Source organism: Chaetomium strumarium, assembly GCF_033439665.1.
Source record: "Chaetomium strumarium strain CBS 333.67 chromosome Unknown B0T15scaffold_8, whole genome shotgun sequence".
Classification (NCBI taxonomy): Eukaryota; Fungi; Ascomycota; class Sordariomycetes; order Sordariales; family Chaetomiaceae; genus Chaetomium; species Chaetomium strumarium.
This window is the reverse complement of record NW_026944436.1, coordinates 405,979-423,802: the sequence shown is the minus strand read 5'-3', so window position 1 is coordinate 423,802 and position 17,824 is coordinate 405,979. Positions and strand designations below refer to the sequence as shown.

At 56.0% G+C, this 17,824-nt stretch overlaps 6 protein-coding genes across 6 annotated transcripts; 3 read left to right on the top strand and 3 right to left on the bottom strand.

Moving 5' to 3' along the window:
• Nucleotides 1-23: 23 nt before the first annotated feature.
• On the top strand, nucleotides 24-3,140 carry B0T15DRAFT_441737 (BRCT domain-containing protein). Its single transcript, XM_062865924.1, has 2 exons — nucleotides 24-189; nucleotides 341-3,140. The coding sequence occupies exons 1-2, from the start codon at nucleotides 82-84 to the stop codon at nucleotides 2,972-2,974; spliced, it is 2,742 nt and encodes a 913-aa protein (XP_062717459.1). The 5' UTR covers nucleotides 24-81; the 3' UTR covers nucleotides 2,975-3,140.
• Nucleotides 3,141-3,229: 89 nt separating this feature from the next.
• B0T15DRAFT_320960 (uncharacterized protein) lies at nucleotides 3,230-6,080 on the bottom strand. The gene is made up of 2 exons (XM_062864051.1): nucleotides 5,253-6,080; nucleotides 3,230-5,192 (listed from the first exon to the last, which is right to left on the bottom strand). The coding sequence occupies exons 1-2, from the start codon at nucleotides 5,895-5,897 to the stop codon at nucleotides 3,486-3,488; spliced, it is 2,352 nt and encodes a 783-aa protein (XP_062717458.1). The 5' UTR covers nucleotides 5,898-6,080; the 3' UTR covers nucleotides 3,230-3,485.
• A 1,290-nt stretch (nucleotides 6,081-7,370) lies between these two features.
• On the top strand, nucleotides 7,371-7,811 carry B0T15DRAFT_320924 (uncharacterized protein). Its single transcript, XM_062864049.1, has one exon. The coding sequence runs from the start codon at nucleotides 7,473-7,475 to the stop codon at nucleotides 7,755-7,757; it is 285 nt and encodes a 94-aa protein (XP_062717457.1). The 5' UTR covers nucleotides 7,371-7,472; the 3' UTR covers nucleotides 7,758-7,811.
• B0T15DRAFT_320923 (uncharacterized protein) lies at nucleotides 7,812-10,809 on the bottom strand. The gene is made up of 2 exons (XM_062864048.1): nucleotides 10,524-10,809; nucleotides 7,812-10,469 (listed from the first exon to the last, which is right to left on the bottom strand). Exons 1-2 carry the CDS (start codon nucleotides 10,707-10,709, stop codon nucleotides 7,866-7,868), a joined length of 2,790 nt encoding a protein of 929 aa, XP_062717456.1. The 5' UTR covers nucleotides 10,710-10,809; the 3' UTR covers nucleotides 7,812-7,865.
• A 176-nt stretch (nucleotides 10,810-10,985) lies between these two features.
• On the top strand, nucleotides 10,986-15,435 carry B0T15DRAFT_320928 (uncharacterized protein). The gene is made up of 3 exons (XM_062864050.1): nucleotides 10,986-11,195; nucleotides 11,289-14,384; nucleotides 14,439-15,435. The coding sequence occupies exons 2-3, from the start codon at nucleotides 11,307-11,309 to the stop codon at nucleotides 15,273-15,275; spliced, it is 3,915 nt and encodes a 1,304-aa protein (XP_062717455.1). The 5' UTR covers nucleotides 10,986-11,195; nucleotides 11,289-11,306; the 3' UTR covers nucleotides 15,276-15,435.
• Nucleotide 15,436: 1 nt separating this feature from the next.
• B0T15DRAFT_320920 (uncharacterized protein) lies at nucleotides 15,437-16,746 on the bottom strand. The gene has a single exon (XM_062864047.1). The coding sequence runs from the start codon at nucleotides 16,544-16,546 to the stop codon at nucleotides 15,665-15,667; it is 882 nt and encodes a 293-aa protein (XP_062717454.1). The 5' UTR covers nucleotides 16,547-16,746; the 3' UTR covers nucleotides 15,437-15,664.
• Between the last annotated feature and the right edge of the window lie 1,078 nt (nucleotides 16,747-17,824).

Below are 17,824 nucleotides of genomic sequence, written 5' to 3'. Positions count from 1 at the left end.
AGCCACTGTCAAGTCTGCTCCATCGAAGACCAGCGTTTGTTCTCCGTGCAACTTGTTACAACCAACTCACTCAAGAATGCAATGGCAATACCGCCGGCGCCGTTCGATGGCGATGAGTCTCTGTTTGATTCTGCCCAACCCTTCAAGGGTGTGGTCGTTTGCTGCACCAGCATTCCGACCGAGCTGAGAGTAAGTTCAAGTTGTCAAGCGCGTCCAACTTTATCGACGGGCCGGGTCTAGGTTCCATCTCAACTCGCCCACACTCAGCACCCACGATCTGTCCTGGCTCTTGGTTGAGGTATACTACTGTGGGAAAGCTAATCAGACCTCTCGCTCGTAGGCGGATATTGCAGCCAAGACGGCTGAGCTAGGAGGCCAACACAAGTATGACTTGATGCCCGACTGCACCCATCTGATCGTTGGCGACTACGACACCCCAAAATATCGCCATGTCGCCAAGGAACGTCCCGATGTCAGGGTCATGGCCGCCGGCTGGGTGGAGGCTGTTCGGAATCTCTGGGTTCAAGATGTCGAAATTGATTTCCTCGCCCTGGAGAGAGAGTGGCAGCTGCGCACCTTCGAGACCGGGGGAGGAGAGCCGACCACTGACGGCTCGGAGCCACAGCGCCGCAGACTTCTCTGTTGTATGACCGGCTTCGAGGATCCTGACGAACGCCAGCATATCATCGACAAGATCGAAGCGAACGGCGGACTCTACACCGGCGATCTCACGAAACGAGTCACGCACTTGATCGTCTACAAGCCGGAAGGGCGGAAGTATCAGGCCGCGAAGAACTGGGGCGTAGCAACCGTCTCGGTCGAGTGGGTCCATGACTCTGTTGAGCGCGGTCTAATCCTCGACGAGAAGCTCTACGACCCGGTCTCACCCCAGCATGAGAGAGGAGTGGGCGCTTGGAACAAGCAGCGAGCACGCGTCTCGTCGCTAGGAAAAAGACTGAGGGAAAACAGCGCGGCGCAGGATGAGGGGAAGAGGAAGCTACGCAAGACTGCCAGCATGAAGCTGAACAGCCAGAGGGACAACCTTTGGGGAGATATTCTAAGGAATCCGCAAGCGCCAGAGACTGCATCTACCACCGTCGCCCAAAACATCCCAGCAAACCCGGCAGGACTCCCACCTACACACTCCTCGACGTCCAAGGCTGAAGGGAAGTCACTGGACACCCAGGGCTCGAAGCTCTCGTCGTTTGGCGTCCCGGATGACAGCGCCGTCTTCGCGTCTTGCTGTTTCTACGTGCACGGGTTTTCGGCGCAAAGGACTGAGATCCTAATCAACACGGTCGCATCTCTCGGCGGGCTGGTGTGCCATTCCCTCGACGAGGTTACATCCACGTCTGGCGCCCAGCTCGCGCACAGATTCCTAATCGTGCCGCAAACCTCCGCCCCAGACACCCGCCCCAAACCTCCTGGCAACGTCCACATCATAACTGAATTCTACATCGAAAGATGTCTGCATAAAAAGTACTTTTTTGATCCATCCCAGCATGTTATCGGGCGGCCGTTCCCACTCTTTCCGATACCGGGATTTGAAGATCTGTCCATATGCACCGCCGGATTCACTGGAGTCGACCTCAACCAGGTTGACAAGTCCATCCGGCAGCTGGGAGCCAAGTATGAGGAGAGATTTACTGCAAATGCTTCGCTCTTGGTGTCCCCATCACTGCCAGCGATACGAAAGCAGAAGCTCGAGCTGGCATTGGCCTGGAAGGTGCCAGTTGTCAGCGCTGACTGGTTATGGGAGTGCATCTCAACAGGACGCAAGGTGCCGATCAAGCGATTCCTATTTCCGGAACTGAAGCAAAATTTCGAGGATGCAAAGACACCAACGCAGACCAAGGAAGTCTCCATGGTCAAAGACAGTGCCAAAAACAAGCAGGAGAGGCGCTTCAGTAGAGATGGGATCGACGAAGATCTACTTCCAAAACCGGCCACCAAACCGAAACAGCGTCGGGAACTGGACGAGTCGGCCTTTGTAATCGCCAGGGAAGAGACGGAAGAACCGGACCAGCGTCGGAAGGGACCACCAGCAACTGAACACGAATCGAACGTCACCACGACCACACACTTTGAAACCGCTCCCACCCACATCAACGCTGCCGATGACATCAACATCAGCTTCGGAAAGAAGAACCTTTCCTTCGCTGCTCCCCTCTCGGAGACATCCTCCAACTCTTTCAACAAACCCCAAGTCACCCCACGGAACCCCGACACACCACGGCCACGAAAGCCCATGAGCCGAATAGTAAGCGAGGTCGCAGATTCAGAAGCAACTGAGGGCGACGTCGGCCACCCCCACGACATTCCGCCACACGAAAACGAAGAGAACCTCGAAAAGTCTGCCGAAACCCGGGGAGAAGATGACGCAGACCGCCCGGACCCAGAGGCAGAACAAAAGCGACTCGAAGCCAAAAAGGTGGCTGCAGAAGAGCGCCTCGCCATCTCCACCAAGCTCGTGACTTCCCTACTGGACTCGACCACCGCTAAGCTAGCCAGCACTGTGTCCGCCCCCGCCGCTCTGGCTGCCATGTCCCCAACCGGGCCCGACCCCGCCGCAGGCGAGGACAGGCCGAAGCGACGCAAACGGAACATCCTGGGCCGCGCCATCAGCAACGTCTCAGCCGCAAGTAGCGCCAGTGGTGGCGGCACCGACGCGTCTGCCGCTGCTCCTCCCCCTCTCGCGGGCATTGCCAGGTCGGACACCCTGGGGTCGGGCGTTGGTGAAGCCCCACCCCCACCCGCCGCGACTCAACTCGAGTACGAAGACCCGGAGGCCAGGCGGTACAAGGAGCAGCTGATGAACAAGATGATGGGGACGACAGGCGGCAGCACATTGGGGCGATCGTTTTCCGAGCCCAGGCAGGAGAAGCTGACGCTTGCCGGCCTGGGGGGTTATGATTCACCACAGCAGCGGTATGATGCGGTTGCTGGTGGAGAGAGGAGGACTAGGCGAAGATGAAACAAACATGGCACATGGTCTGGCCCTGGCGGGGAGAGTGTTAAAAATCGGGATACCACGAGGGAGGGGCAGATAGCTACTTATCGAACTACTTTATGCAGGATATGGTTACGGCAGGATTACGACCGCAATGCGATCTTGGGGGCTTTATGTCCTCCGTTTTCTACCATAGCTCTAATGCTGTAGCATGCTCAAGTTCTTGATGTGGGTGGTGCAGAGACGTGGCAGCGCATCTATCTAGTAAGTACCTGAGGCGCCACTGAGTGTCACAAGGCTTCAAGATTGAAAGTGAAGTCCAGCGAGGTTTTGATCTCACTCCAGTGAACACGATTTCCAAGACCCAATCTGCTTCCCAGCAAAATCATCTTCCCATTAAATACACTGAAAAGATTCCGGAAAATAGAGGGGTATCATAGACCATCCTAAAAAGGAAATAAGCCTCTTTGTCCCCAAACCCTCGCCGGCTCCCACAGACAACACACACACACCGCAAAACCGCATCCGCCCTGTCTCAGAGGTGATGTGCAGCATGCGTCAGGACACTCAGCAGGGTCGCCGCCGCGCTGCTGACGCCAATAGCGGTGGTCGCCTCCTTCAGGGCGCTCCTCCTGGACGGCCGCTCCCCATCTTCCCCGCGACCTCGATCCCTGTCCCGATCCCGATCCCGGTCTCGATCTCGGTTCCTGTCCGTATCTCTCACCCGATCCCTCTCGCGTAATCTGTCGTCTCTCGACTTTGCTCTCTTGGACCGGTCTCTCTCTTTATCGCGAGGAGCCCGATCTCGATCTCGATCTCGATCACGGTCCCGCTCCCGGTCGCCGACGCGGCGGTGGTTGTTGTCCCGGTCTCGATCACGGCGCGAGACTTCCTCGGGCGAGATCTCCCTCGGCCCCGTGCGATCAAAGCGGACGTGGTTCGGGTTCTTGTTCTTCAGTATCGGTTTGGGCGCCACGGTGCTCGAGGGAGAGATCGTGTTGTCCTCGCCGTTAACGCTCGCTGGTGGGGACACAATAACGGGGTATACTCTGGTTCCTTTCTCTTCCTCGTCGCTGTCCGGAGGCTTGGGCTTCTTGTTATGCGTAGGGGTGTAGTCCTTGGGCGTGTATCGCCCTCGGCTGCTGTGTCCCAGCCCCTTGCGGCGATTGTTGTGATCGTCGTCGTCGCCGTCGCCGTGGTCGGACGAATCGGCATCGCTCGTGTCAAAGAGTGCTTCCGAGTTATTGTCTCGCGCAAGCTCTCTGCTTCCTGTCCCTCTTCTATCCCGATCGCCGTAAGTTTCATGCCGCAGTCGGCCATCCCCCCGGCTCTCGACGTTGGCGGCTCTGGTTGTCGGCGCTCTCCTTGCGTTGCGTACCTCGAAGCTCCTCCTCGCATACTCCTCGATCTTCTCACGGCTCAGAACACCAAGCACAGCGACGAAATTCGGTCTGGCTTCGTATCGCACGCCCGCCTCTTCCAGCACCTCGGGGGAGACTAGCTTGCGATCAATCTTAGTCCAGGTGGCATCCAGAGGTATGGTTTGACCTTTGCTGTCAGGGGCGAGATGACTGGATCGTCGTGACGAAGGTTGGTACTGTTGGAGCATGTGGGTACCGGCTGTGGGCGCCGAGGATGGCAGCGCAGGCGGATCCCATCCAGCACCCAGAGTGTTCGGACTGGTACTGTAAGGGGGTGGTGGCGAGCTCGGTGAGAAGCTGCTTGGGAGAGCGGACCCCGGAATGTGCAACGGTTGGGTTCCGAATGGCAGATATCTCTGAGATGGAGAGGTACCTGGAGAGATGGAGAGGTGTGATAGTGGGGGTGACAGGAGCGAAGCCACCTTGTCAGCCGAATAACGGTCAAGAGCCATGAGGTCTCGTGTCGAGATGAGCGCCATGTGAGACCCAGGATTGCCCTCCGAATCTGAAGCCTCAGATGATGTATACGGCTCGAAGCTCAGCGCGGGTTGCAGACTGGCGACGGTGTGACCTCGGGGTTGTGAGGGAACCGGTATGGAGTTGGCCATTCCACGCGCTTCGGTTCGCCTGCGTCCTTCGATGCCGGTAGGATTGGTCGCAGAGTTGGGCTTCGTTTGCCGGCCATCGGTTGGGTACGGTCCACTGGCCGTTGCAGTTCGCGGTTGGGCATCCCATTCAAGCAGTCCACGGACAGACGGCGGGGTCCCGTCACCCTGCCGCTGGTGAGACTCAAGCTCACGGATGTATGCACGCAAGACCTCCTATTGGGCATGATTTAGTTAGGTCATTCACGCAGCAGTTACAGAAGATTAGGTGCCTGCCTTATTCTTCCGAAGCACCTCGGGCGAAAACCCTTCTCTCTCCAACTCAGCCTTGAAGCTCCGCCATAGCTCGTCTTCGTCCGTCTCTATTGGTGATTGATCTCTCCTTTCGTGGAATAGACGGTTAGCGATGGCATCCACCTGGTCCTTGATCATGTCCAGCTGTTGGTCGTCGACGTTTTCGAGCGTACGCTGTGCCTTCGTGGGGTTGTGCAACTGGATCGTATCAAGGAAGACTTCAATCTTCATAGTTTGAGAGACGACATCTCCTCGAATGAGATCGATCTTCCGAGCCCGTTCTGCGACGTTCCCTCCAGTACCACGGTTGGCCCCGACGTCTTCTCCGTACCTCTGGAGGATGGTGTCGACCTGCTTCAGGGCAAACTCGCTATCCTCGACCAGTGATCTCAACTGCCTAGCATAAACAGAATCCCGGCTTTCGCTACTGGCAGGATTCGCCGTGTGGAGAGGCGAGTCAGGGTCCTGGGCTTCAGCATCGAGGTGCTTGAGCGCTCTATGTAGGCTGCAAACGGCTATAGCCAGATCGACGAAATCGGTGCCGGCATTGCGAGTTCGCCGATACAGTTGCCGCGCAAAGGCATCGACGGACTCGATGCTTGGGGAGTCTCCGCTTGTTGCTGTCATGGATTGGGTCGCCCGAAGGCTTTCACTCCGAGCACAAGCGCGTAGTATCAGCCTCTTGGCGGGCTGGTGTCCGGCTCAACTCCTCGAAGTGGGGCCGACACGAGAGGATACTCTAGACTTAGGAGGTCGGCGCCAGACTCGGACGCCGCTTGAGAAAAAGCTCAGTCACGAAGAGGATGGTTGGCCAAGTCTGTACCGAGGAGGCAGAGATTACCAAGACGGCGAACAGAAAAGAGAGCCAGGCTGTGGAAAGAGCAGTGTAGAGGGAGACACTAGTAGTAATTACTAGGAGAGATCACCTGGGCTTCAATCAGGCTTGAAGCGGCTGACGAATCGCGGACGAGAGGGATCGTCGTTGACCCATAGTTAAGAGGGTACACTACCGGTTGTCACCCAACTTGAACCCAAACATACCCAACAGCAAGGGATGTACATAGCTAGCGTTATGTGTGTCATCGAACAAGGTGGCGCTAGCGACGCCGAGCAGTTCCTGCGAGGCTCTACGTGGGGCTTCCTAGGCTCCATCGAAGACATCTCGAGATCGTGGGCGAAATAAGCCGAAAACATCGACTCTCGATGCCCATAATGGTTTAAAGCAAAGGACGACCGCACCGCTGAATGATCCAGAAGTCAATTCTGTCGGCTTCTCTCAAACTGTGAAGCCTGTTGTAACAAGATGATTCCGATGTGAATGGCATCAATGAACGAGGAAGTGTGTGTTCTGGGACACAAAAACCCATGCTAGTGACGTCTTCATGTAACAGGACAGTGTGGGGAAACCGGGCAGGAGGGTAGGGCTAGCCAATCGCAGGGCGCGTGACCGTTCTTATGACAATGTCTTCCAATCATCGGCCTTGCAGTGGGGCAATTGAACCTCCCAGTTCGGCCCATCGTGAAATCAGACCAAAGCTGCGGAACTACACGATTGCACTCCGCCACCCTCGGCTATCTGCAGCATTTTGTATTCCACGTCGGTACCGGACGAGGGAAACCTCCAGCCACAGGAATGGCATCATAGAGGTCCTAACAGAACCAAGGGCTAGTCTCGGGGGATGGCACCCCTCGCCTCGTTTGTGGACAAGATCGCGAGGTTGAGGAAATAAGCTGGCTGGCTGGCTGGGCAGCATTTGTCTACCGTGACCGTCGCCGTATTACCCCATTGAGACCGGTATTATCACAAGCCGTTGGGCTGTGCTCCGCGAAACCCAGTCACGATGCCAAAAGTCGAAGCACCGAGTTGTGAGCGGGTCATCTTCAGCGAAATCTGACACTCGCCAACAAACGAGGCTGTGAGGGACGGGGATCCCGCCCGGGCTGCTTCTGGAAGCCTTCGTCGTCGCTGCGATCGCCGGTCTCCGTGCCGCTTTGGCATTGTTCAGCGCATCCAGCGCTTTGCCGGCGTGGCCGGTAAGCAATGCCAAGCCTCATCTGACTGAGTCACCTCGGTATACCATTTCCGGCGGAGGTGAAGAGATCGATGGCAATCGTTGAATTGGTTCGCTCCCTTGACCGAAGAGGTTCTTGTCTTGGGTTGCACGTTTCTCGACCCGCTGATTAGGTCTGTCGGATGTGCCAATGGCATATCGGTGTTGGATGAGACAAGCTGGGAGCCAACATCCTAGATTCTCGGTACTTTATGTCGTACTTGCTGTGGCGAGGCTGTCTGTAAGATGTGCCATGTTAACATCCAGAACTCCACTTGATCGTGACGCAGGCAACGTGTACACGAGTGAGACAAGGCATGAGAAGATCGGAGCGGCAGCAACGGGTCAAAGTGGGGATAGCCATGAAGATGCGGCTCGAGAGTTCCGATTGTGTGGGTTTCGCACAATTGCCACGACGTTGGCTGTGTCCATGTAAACCGATTGTCCCACCGGGAAGCCAACATGCATAAGAGGGCAACAACTGATTGCTTGATTCAGCGTGAACATTACCCATCTACATTCAAATGCCTTCTAGTATGTAGGCTCACCGAGCTTCCTGGACAACAGTGACGCGGCTTCCGCCCAGCAGCGTCTCCTCCGATATCCGGTGCACCGAATAGATGCCCCTCTTTTTGCTAATGAAATGGCCAATTTGCCTGCTGCTCCTCGGGACGATCTCGCCGCCCGACCTGACCCTCTCCGTCGAGATTTTGCTATCGAGTTTGAGCCCAAGCGGGAGTGCCTCGGTCATGTGCAGCGATGCGGCTTTACCCTTCGCGGAATCCGCAAGCGCTTTCCTAGCCTTCTTCGCGTAGTTGACAGCCTCGGCCAGGGCTCCTTGGAGACGCACCGCTTCCAATACGCCTTCCAGAGCCACGCTCACCTCGGCTTGAAACTGGCTGAAAAAGTCCGCCGAGTCCTCCTGGCTGGGAGAGCCACCGAGTATGGCATCCGACGCCATCCATCCGCCCAAGCCTACTGAGTCGATGCATCTGGACATCAGATCGGCAATGAGCTGGAGGCTTCCGTCGGGAGGGGCTTCGGCCTCATCCTCGGCGCCCGTCCGGTCAATGTAGCGTGTTGTCCAGCCGTCTTTGATGAGTTCAGCCCGCAGGACGTTCATCAGGCCGATTATCTCCTCGGGCTTGAAGAGACTCCGCAAGCTCTGCACGGTTGCGGCTGTCGGGCAGGCCGCCAATTTGCCGAACGCCACGCCCAAGCCTCTGGCCCTGTGCCCGCCTAGGTAGTGTTCTGTAATCTGCAGTTCTTCCTCAGCCCGATCAAGCTCCATGTTGATCACCTCGTTCTCCTGGTCGTGGCCTTGTTCCCCATTTTCCGTGAGCCGCAACTGGATGGTCTTAGATGGGTTCTCAAATAAGCCGAGGCTGCGGAGCAGGAGCTTGATAGAAGATACAAGCTCCGTCGATCCAAGCTGCGTCCCGGACAGATAGCCCACAAGTAGTTCCATCGTCGGGTCCACTTGCGCTAAGAGGTTGGGTACTTCTTCTCCGATGATGTTATCCGCCCCGTCCACCTTCTGAATCTTGTCCTTGAAGGCCGACTTGATGTTTGAGATTGACAGATGCCCAGCATCAACGAGATAGTTGAGGATGTTGCTTTCTGGTAACTGGCACGCCATCCGCGATGTCTTTGAGTCACTTTGCTCGTCCCACGAAAACACTCTGCTGATGGCATAGAATATCCACCGTCTATCAACACGAGGATAATCAGCCCGAGAGGGCGGCCAGACCCACTCCGGAAGCTGCGTCGGAGAAGCGGTACCGTTTGGAAGGCTCTCTTTCTCGGCCACAGCTTCGCTTGACTTAGTTTTCACCTTGAAGACCTCCGCCAACAACTCTTCCCATGAGCGTACGTCATTCTCGCGAAGGAGCTCGTCCGCTTGCATTGACTTGCTCTGCCATTCTGGCCACGAAAGATCCGACGATCCAGGCAAAGGCTCCGCGAGGACGGCTGACTTAGGCTGGTCGACTTGGGCCGGCTTCTGGTGAGAGGGATTCCGGGGAATCCCACGCCGGATTGCGTCAGTCAATAGACCCTCCGCGCGGCGCTTGTTGTTTCGGTTTTTCGGTGCTTCGATCTGGAGAGCAGTCAGGTCGGTGCCACGGAACCCAACCGCGATCTCGCGACCCGCGAGATAAGTGATGAACTCGAAAGGGTTGCTGCTACCCTCAGATTTCTCGGAGTCAACAGGCGCGGTGGCTTGGAGGGACCGGTAGATCGGGTTGTACACTGAAACGGTATCGGCGGCAGAAGTAAGGACAGAGGTCTTCGATAACCGGAGGAATGAAGTCAACTGCGGGACCTGCAGTTTGTTCTCGAGCCGGGGGATGCCATTGCTAAATCCGTAGGTGACGATTGACCCGCCTGAGAGCGTTTGGAGCGTTCCGGATCTGACATCCAACTGGAATTTCGTGCAGTCCTCCGCTTCTGTAGGAAGAGGAGCGACGAACACTGAAATAAGGCGCACATTATCCGTTTGCCGTGCTTCCCTCTCTGACGGGAGGGCGAGAACATGCAAGTGCCGTGCATTAGACGACGGTTGCGAGGTGATCACAATAAGGAAGTCCGGATTGAACCCCTCGCGGTGGATCTTCTCCTGGAACACCCCAAAAAGCTCGTTTCCGCCACCGAATATTCCGTCGACAACGTCCGCAGCAAACGTCGATTGTGCGAAGTCCACCTTGAGGCCTGCCTTGGGACTTGCAATAAGGTCCTTTGAGAGCACAGAAGGCGACACCTGCCATCTCTCGTCCAGAGTCTCTCCGTTTAGGCACAGGATCGTGCCATCGGAAGCCACAGCTACTAGGTCATGGTTGGACGACTGATCACTAGGCAACTGTGTCACGGAATGCCTGGGCGAGCTGGCGAAGATGAGGATGATGGGCGCATCACAACGGAGGGTATGGGAGACAGGTGTCGCGGTTGTCGTCCCGGCCCCGGAGATCTCCTCCTTGAACAGTTTGATCTCGCGCTTTGAAGAGGTGCCACTGCTTGTTGCGAGCGAGACATAGGTATAACGAGTGGCCGACTTGGACGACGCTGGCCTCCAGCGCAAAGAATACGGCGCGCAAGTGAAGACGGACTGGGGCGAGACCAGGTACGAGGTAACCGCCTGAGATGAGAGAATCTGGGACACGTCAGCTTGGGAAGGCCAGGCGAGAAATTATCCAAGGGCTCTAACATCGTAAAGGTAAACAGCGACACCGTCAATTGCTACCGTGAGCTCGGTCCTCTTGCGACGCTTGCAGCCCTGCTTTTGGCCGAAAACCTCCCCGGCAAGGTAACGGCCAGGACCATCCGGGCCATCGAGAGGGGGAGGAAGTGCCTGCAAGACGTATGGCGCGTGTATCTGAAGCTTGGCAGCCATTTTGAGTGCGCCGTGGCTGCGGATCAAGCTGTCTGAGCTGTCAGGGCGAAGACATCGCCGTTCTTCCAGTTGTTCTGAACTTTCTGAGGCTTCACTGGAGAGAAAAAGTCCACTCGAAAAAATAAAGTGGATCTAATCGGTGGGGCTAAAGTACCAGGTAGGCTTAGGTAATGCTAGGCTCTTGAGTCCTGACCCACTTACAAGCATTTGCAGGCGCAAAGCCGATGATGCAACTGGCGTGTCAATTGAACGCGACGCGAATCGTTAACGCGTGCACTAAAAGAAGAGGCGCGGGCATGCACGCAGCAATCATCGGGATTGGGACCAGCTACACTTACTTTCCCCTAGTCGCCGCATACCATGTGAGAGTCTTGATGGTTCTTCCACGTTATTTTTGAACCTTTGTATCTAAAGCAATTTGATCTTCCCCCAGCATGATTACCTACAACGATCAACTTGCCCTGGCCTAGCACATCTTCTAATCTGGTAAGTACTGCCGTGCGCCGCAGGTGAAGCCACTTTACGCATTAGTCTTTCTGCATCCATCATTCCTCATGCAAAGCTAAGGGAACAGTTTAGTCCCCGCGTTCTCTGTCAATGGGTCCTCTCGCGGTGCTCACCATGGCTGGGACTTCCATGCCAACCGACACTACAGCCCAACGGCCATTGCACCCTTTCTTCACACAGAGTCGCTCGACCGTGCCCATGGCAGACAATCAAGCTCTGAATGATTCGAGCGCACCAGCCGAACCCGACAATCCCTCCACGGCGCCCGATGCCACCGGGAGTGAAAGGTCTGAAGAGGATGTCCCAGAACCGGCCACAACGCGTGGTAGACGGCGAAAAGCAGATAAGGAGCTCAGAGAAGAGACACAAAAGAAGGCACGGCCAAGAAAACGAGCGAGGAATTTGCCTGCTGGATCAATTGAGGGTCATTTTCTGAAGCTGGGAAAGGGTAGTGGAAGTGCTGCGGATAAACCGAATAGCACGGAGGGCTCGGCGGACATCGATGTTTCAGCACCAAAGGAAGCGGTCGCTGTGAACTTCCCGAACGCTGCGAAGGGAGTGAATCACGGCGGTCTTGATTTAGCCACTGGTGACACTGGAGTTGAACACTCGGCACACAATGATCTTCACGAGACCAAAAACCACGGCTGTGTTCCCGAGTCCACCACTACAGCATCCACAGAAGCGGTGGCTGGTACAGCAAAACCGAAAAAGTTGTTACAATTCAATCCAAAAACCGGGACGATCGGATCACCTCCAAAGCCGAAATTGTCTAAAACCGCCACGGATGAGGCGCACGATGTCGAGAAAAAACCACCCGCAAAGCGTGGCAGAAAGCCAACGTCCAAAATCGTGCAGATCACATACGGGCCCGATCCTAACGCTCGTGTCAGACTGGGGGAGTTGATCGACGCGATTCTCAGCGGCCAGGCCCGGCATTCCGTCGCTAACTCAAAGCAAATACGACCAACTAGCAGCCGAGAACAATCCCTTGATCCCCTCAAATCCTCAGCACCAAGAGCAGCGAAAACCACACATCCGTTCTTCTTGGGCCAAACCAAGAAATCCGAACTGACTGCGGAAGACCCCAAGCCTAAGAAGTCTGCCTCGTCTCCGCCTAGCAGTAGAACGAAGCAGTACAGCTCTACGCCCTGTTCACCCCGAAAGTCTCGAATTGAATCAGCTGCAAAGGTGCCAATGCCCCAGTTTGGCGTGAAGAACTTGGGCCTGAAGTTCCCAGGAGCCAAACTGCCTCCATGGCCATGGCATGATGTGGCACACACGCGAGGAGACGGGCACATCGCATTGCTAGCAGACACTGATACCACCTCACTCCCTCTTGCTTCTCGGAAGTCCAAGGGAAATGCGGTCAAAGTCCCACCGAATGAGTCCGTCGTCAGTCTTGCCACCAAGTCGGCGGAATTCCCAGCCATGGTAAAGGCCGTTCAAAACATCAACACCGAGGAGATCATCCCTCCGCCTCCTGAGCTTCGCCTTCCACAAAAGCACTTCGAAAGTGGAAGCAAACTGCAGGCGAGGATCCTTCCCGAGCTGAAGACCTTTCAGCCCACTCCTTTGTCAAAAAGGGCCAATCCACTCGAAAAGGATGTTCAGGGTGGTGAGCGTGGCGTGCGAGCGCCCTCCCAACTCGCGCGCCTTTTCGGTTCCATTGCTTCCTCGCTATCGGCCTTCGACACGGCCCAGTGCGAGACCAGCAACTGGGTCCAGAAATATGCACCGGCAAGCGCCATTGAAGTTCTTCAGCCTGGACAAGAAGCATTTATGCTGCGAGATTGGCTTCGGGCGTTGATGGTACAGTCTGTAGATACGGGTTCCACAGAGTCCGAAAAGCCAAAAGCCGGGTCAAAGGCAAAGGGAGCAGGTGCTGGTAAGAAGAAGCGAAGAAAAAAGCTCGACGGCTTTATCGTCTCTAGTGAAGACGAGGAGGACGAGTTGTACGAACTGTCGGACGAGGATGACAACTGGGCTCCTAGTGGGTGGCGAGGCATCCTCCGCAAGACAGTGGTCCAGTCTGGTAGTCTATCCAGGGGCAGAGACGCCGATAAATCTGCAAATACGCTCGTTATCAGCGGCCCGCACGGATGTGGCAAGACCGCTGCAGTGTATGCCGTGGCCAAAGAGCTGGACTTTGAGGTCTTCGAGATCAATCCGAGCAGTCGCAGGAGCGGCAAAGACGTGCTAGAGAAGATTGGCGACATGACCAGGAATCACCACGTCCAGCAGCACCAGTCAGCCAGCCCGCCAGACGACCAGGATACTGCGGCAGAGGACGATACCACCAAGGACATCAAGTCAGGCAAGCAGCCAACCATGAGTGCCTTCTTCAAGCCCAAGTCGGGCAAGCCCAAACCGAAGCAATTGACAAAGACTTCAGCAAAGGCTCAACCAAGCAGCGAGGTGAAGAAGGAAGCAGCTAAGACGCAGCGGCAGTCCTTGATCCTTCTGGAGGAGGTTGATATTCTCTACGAGGAGGACAAACAATTCTGGAGCACGGTCCTCGGTCTCATCTCACAGTCAAAGCGGCCATTCATCATGACTTGCAACGACGAGACGCTTGTTCCTCTGAACACACTGAGACTCCACGGCATCTTTCGACTCAGTCCTCCGCCAACGGACCTTGCCGTTGACCGCTTGATCCTCATCGCAGCAAACGAAGGCCATGCGCTCACACGGGACTCGGTGGAGCAGCTTTACGAATCTCGTAACCGTGACTTGCGGGCTGCGACCATGGACCTGCAATACTGGTGCCAGATCGGAGTAGGCGACCGCAGGGGCGGCTTTGACTGGTTCTATCCGCGCTGGCCAAAGGGCGTTGACTTGGACGAGAACAACGAGGTCGTAAGGGTCATCAGCCAAGACACATATCAGCCAGGCATGAACCTCTTGGGACGGGACCGGCTTTCGGATCCCCAGCTCTCCCCCCGGCTTGTGGAAGAGGAAGTTCTCCATCAAGCCTGGGAGTCATGGGGTCTAGATATCGGACACTGGCAGGACTCAACGGGACTTGACTCCTGGGCTGAACATATTAGACCCGAGGTCACCACACCCGCTGATAGGCTTGGGGTGCTGGAAGCGTATGATAGCCTAGCCGAGGCGATGAGTGCAGCAGATGTATGTTCTTCCAAAGCATTTGCTGCATTCAAGGAGGTGAGCTGCTCCTGTTCCATTATGTGCGACCTGAGCTAACCAACAATCTTTCAGGAGGCCATCGACACCACACAGCCCGAGGTGCCGGCTAAGCTACAGGAAGACTTCGTCCTGGGGCTCACGTATCTTGACACTCCTCCTATCGTACGCTTCAACTCCTTGACGACTTCGCTTGCTTCTGCTATCAGGTCTCTTGCAAAGCACTGCTTGCGGTTGCACGTTGAGAACCTTCAGAAACACTCTGGGCCTGCGCTCCGTCCACTAGACGAAGCACAGGCCATTGAGCACCTCCAGACAAGCTTTACGTCCGCCCTACCGGACGCCTCAGCGATCAATCGGATGGACTTTGCTCTTGCATTTGACCCGATCGCTACTCCCGACACTTCCGCGCCACAACCAGTGTCATTCCTCGATCCTTCGGTGTTCGATCGTACACTAAGGCTCATCGCTCTCGATGTAGCACCGTACGTTCGCAGTATCGTCGCCTACGACTCGAAACTCCAGGAACAACGACTCAAGCTAAGCAGCCTAATGAGCGAGGGCGGCAGGAGAAGCCACGGAGCAAAACGAATGCGCACAACCAGGTCGGCGCTTTCGGCTCTAGAAGGCGGTTCCCGAACAACCACTAGGGGTGAGAAGTGGTTCAAGGCGAATATCAATCCGTATTTGGTTGCAAAGACTGCTGGCAAAGGGTGGGACGCTTCTCAGTCCCAGGCGGAGGAGACGATAGAGAAGTCGCAACGGAACTCTCCAAAAAGCACCCCTACTAGTACCACACCCTCACCCGTTGCAAGTCCCACAAGGACGCCAAGGAAAAAGGCTTTGAAGCGCAAGAAGTTGAAGAAGGTTGCCCAGGACGACGATGAGGAGACAGACGAGCTCGGCTGCTGAGTTTCCAGAGCTGCTGGAATGTTTAGCAAAGTCTGCGGGGATCTGTGTAGAGGCCACTCAATGTGGCATAAGGGACCCTCGATCGCTCGGAAAGGGATATAGATGATCATAATCTAACGGGTGGCATAGGAAATAATGAGCTGATGGGTCCAGTGCTTCTCCTGCCATGGTGTTGAGTGTGTTGGTCTATGCTTGATGTGGACAGCTCTCGTCCCGCATGTGTTATGAAGCTTGATTTCAGACGTTGTTACGTGTAGACCCTTACACATTAACGCATTCTCGCTTATACTATGGAATTTTCCGAGACACCATGTTCCATCTCTCCAGACACACCCTGTTCCTTCCATCGGTCACATACAAGCTAAGGTACTACTGAGGACGGGCAAAACTCAGTGACAACGCCACACAACACCATCATCACGCCGCTCGGCCCCACCAGCATCAAGCGAAAGGCGTCTAGCTATAGCCCGAGACTCACGGTAACCATGTTCAGAACCGTGAGCGTCGCGATCGTAGTACTGTCCCTGTGCCGGCAAGCGGAGGTATCGCGGCGCCGCACTCGATGCGCTCCTCTCAAGGGAATACCGCGACCCAGTGCTGCTCACAGACAAACTCCTGCTGATAGAGGCGCTTCGGTCCATCAAACGATATCTCTCCGACGACCCGGTAGTAGCGGGGTAGTGCCGCTCTGTGGCGGCAAGGACCGCGGTCCGCTCGCGGCTCACGCTTCGGCTTCGGTGTCGGTGTCGGCTTCTGCTGCGGCTGCAGCTGCGGCCGCGACAGCAACAACTGACGACGACGCACTCGCGGCACTCGACGCTCCGCTCCCTGCTCTCGCTTCGAAGCCATCTCCGGTTCGGTCCCCGACTGCGACTACGGCTGCGGCTGCGGCTGCGGCTGCGGCCACGGTCCTCTGTTGCTCCTCCTCCCCCTCGTCCTCGACGGGCAGCCTTCTCCGCCAGCCGCCTCTGCCTGGCCCGCCGCCCCAGCTCGGATATCTCCCAATCCTCCTTGTCGCCGTGGGGGAAGCCCCGAGGCCAGTACTTGTGCGCAAGCAGCGAGGCGCCGACGACGGAGCCGAGAAAGAGGTAGGGGATGCTTTTCTTGGTCTTGCTATCCCCCTTTTCTTTGTTGCTGGCTTGGAGGCGGGGGACTCTACTGCGGCTGTTCGAGTTGGACCTTGAGGAGGAGGCGGAGGAGGAGGCGGAGTCCATTGGAGAGTGCAAGCTCGACCCCGAGGGCGTTGGGGGAAGGGTGTAGTAGGTGGGCATATTGTCTCGTTATGACTGCCGGAGTAGTGATGGGTAACCGGTGAAGGGGTTATTAATGAAGCTCTTTCTGTTCGCGACTAGGTGGTTCCAAGGTCGTGTACACCACCACTGTATATATAGCCGGACTAAGGCATAAGTGTAGAGGTGCTCTCAAAAGTCCTGGGAGTTGATCAAGGCGAGGATAGTTCCTCCAAGAGCAGATTCGGCGGCCGGAAGAAACTGAGGAAGGGGAAGGGGCAAAATATGATCTGTCGCCTTGTGGCAGCTAGGTCACCCGAATGGGCGTGCTCTGGAACGACACAAGGCGGTGGGATCGTAGGAAGACCCGGCCAACTACGTCGCGCACAGCGAAACCGGGCAGGAGAGAGGTGACGAACGGTGCGTGCCCAAAATAGCAAGATGGCGAGGCCAACGTCCGAGGCCAGTGACCCGGGCCATCATGTTGGCCGTCATACCGAAACAGACAGCATAAAAACAACTCAGGTATTGTTGAATCAAAAGCACTTGCTGCATAGTGAGGAGCTAGTTAAAGAAATAGCAGTGGAGGGAGGAGATAGTGATGTAAAGCGAATCGTTAGCAACAGGGGGAGGCCAAGGCCCCGGGATGCCGAATACCCATGAGTTATCGCTGCGACTGGCATCGACATAAGACGACCAGAGTATCACAGACAGCTGGATCCAGTCGTTCTTTCAGGAATGTACTGGGTGTCTGCCAGATGAGCACTTGGCATGACTATTACGATAGAAGATAACCTGAGCAAACGGTTTCATGCGGTTGGGAGTTCTCGGGCGCTTCTGGGTTGATTAACATCATGCGGGGCCGGGGCCAACGGCCGCCCGGGTCCATCACCGTACGAATCGGGATTCGGGAGAGACCGAATTTCAGCACGCTTCCGGTCACGTTGTAAGACGGGTCATCCTCTCCAAACAGAACAATGCTGCACTCTAGCTGCTTGAACCTTCTTCTTCGCATCCCAGGCACAGCCCCTCTGAGAAGGAGGGTCTTCTAGTGACAAAAGATTGTGTAAACGAAGATTTATTAGGTCTCAGCAATTAAACATGAGAAGAACAGATACTACACTTGATCTAAGCCAGAGAGGCAAAGAGAGCGCTGAGGGAAGGGAAGCGAGACTGCCAGTGAGAAACGAAGGATAGGGTGAGACTGAATTTATAGTGTATTGTACTGTACTTGCACGTTTGCAGGCAGCAGTGCTTGTGTCAGACTCACCTGCCCACATTTGTTGGGCCAACACGGTGGTGGCCGCCTTATAGGCTGAG

Coding starts and splice junctions, on each gene's coding strand:
- B0T15DRAFT_320960 (XM_062864051.1), bottom strand. CDS start 5,897: ATGACAGCAACAAGCGGAGACTCCCCAAGCATCGAGTCCGTCGATGCC. Junction 5,193..5,252: donor AGGTGCTTCGGAAGAATAAG/GCAGGCACCTAA, acceptor CATGCCCAATAG/GAGGTCTTGCGTGCATACAT.
- B0T15DRAFT_320924 (XM_062864049.1), top strand. CDS start 7,473: ATGGCATATCGGTGTTGGATGAGACAAGCTGGGAGCCAACATCCTAGA.
- B0T15DRAFT_441737 (XM_062865924.1), top strand. CDS start 82: ATGGCAATACCGCCGGCGCCGTTCGATGGCGATGAGTCTCTGTTTGAT. Junction 190..340: donor GCATTCCGACCGAGCTGAGA/GTAAGTTCAAGT, acceptor TCTCGCTCGTAG/GCGGATATTGCAGCCAAGAC.
- B0T15DRAFT_320920 (XM_062864047.1), bottom strand. CDS start 16,546: ATGCCCACCTACTACACCCTTCCCCCAACGCCCTCGGGGTCGAGCTTG.
- B0T15DRAFT_320928 (XM_062864050.1), top strand. CDS start 11,307: ATGGGTCCTCTCGCGGTGCTCACCATGGCTGGGACTTCCATGCCAACC. Junction 14,385..14,438: donor CATTTGCTGCATTCAAGGAG/GTGAGCTGCTCC, acceptor ACAATCTTTCAG/GAGGCCATCGACACCACACA.
- B0T15DRAFT_320923 (XM_062864048.1), bottom strand. CDS start 10,709: ATGGCTGCCAAGCTTCAGATACACGCGCCATACGTCTTGCAGGCACTT. Junction 10,470..10,523: donor TCGCTGTTTACCTTTACGAT/GTTAGAGCCCTT, acceptor GACGTGTCCCAG/ATTCTCTCATCTCAGGCGGT.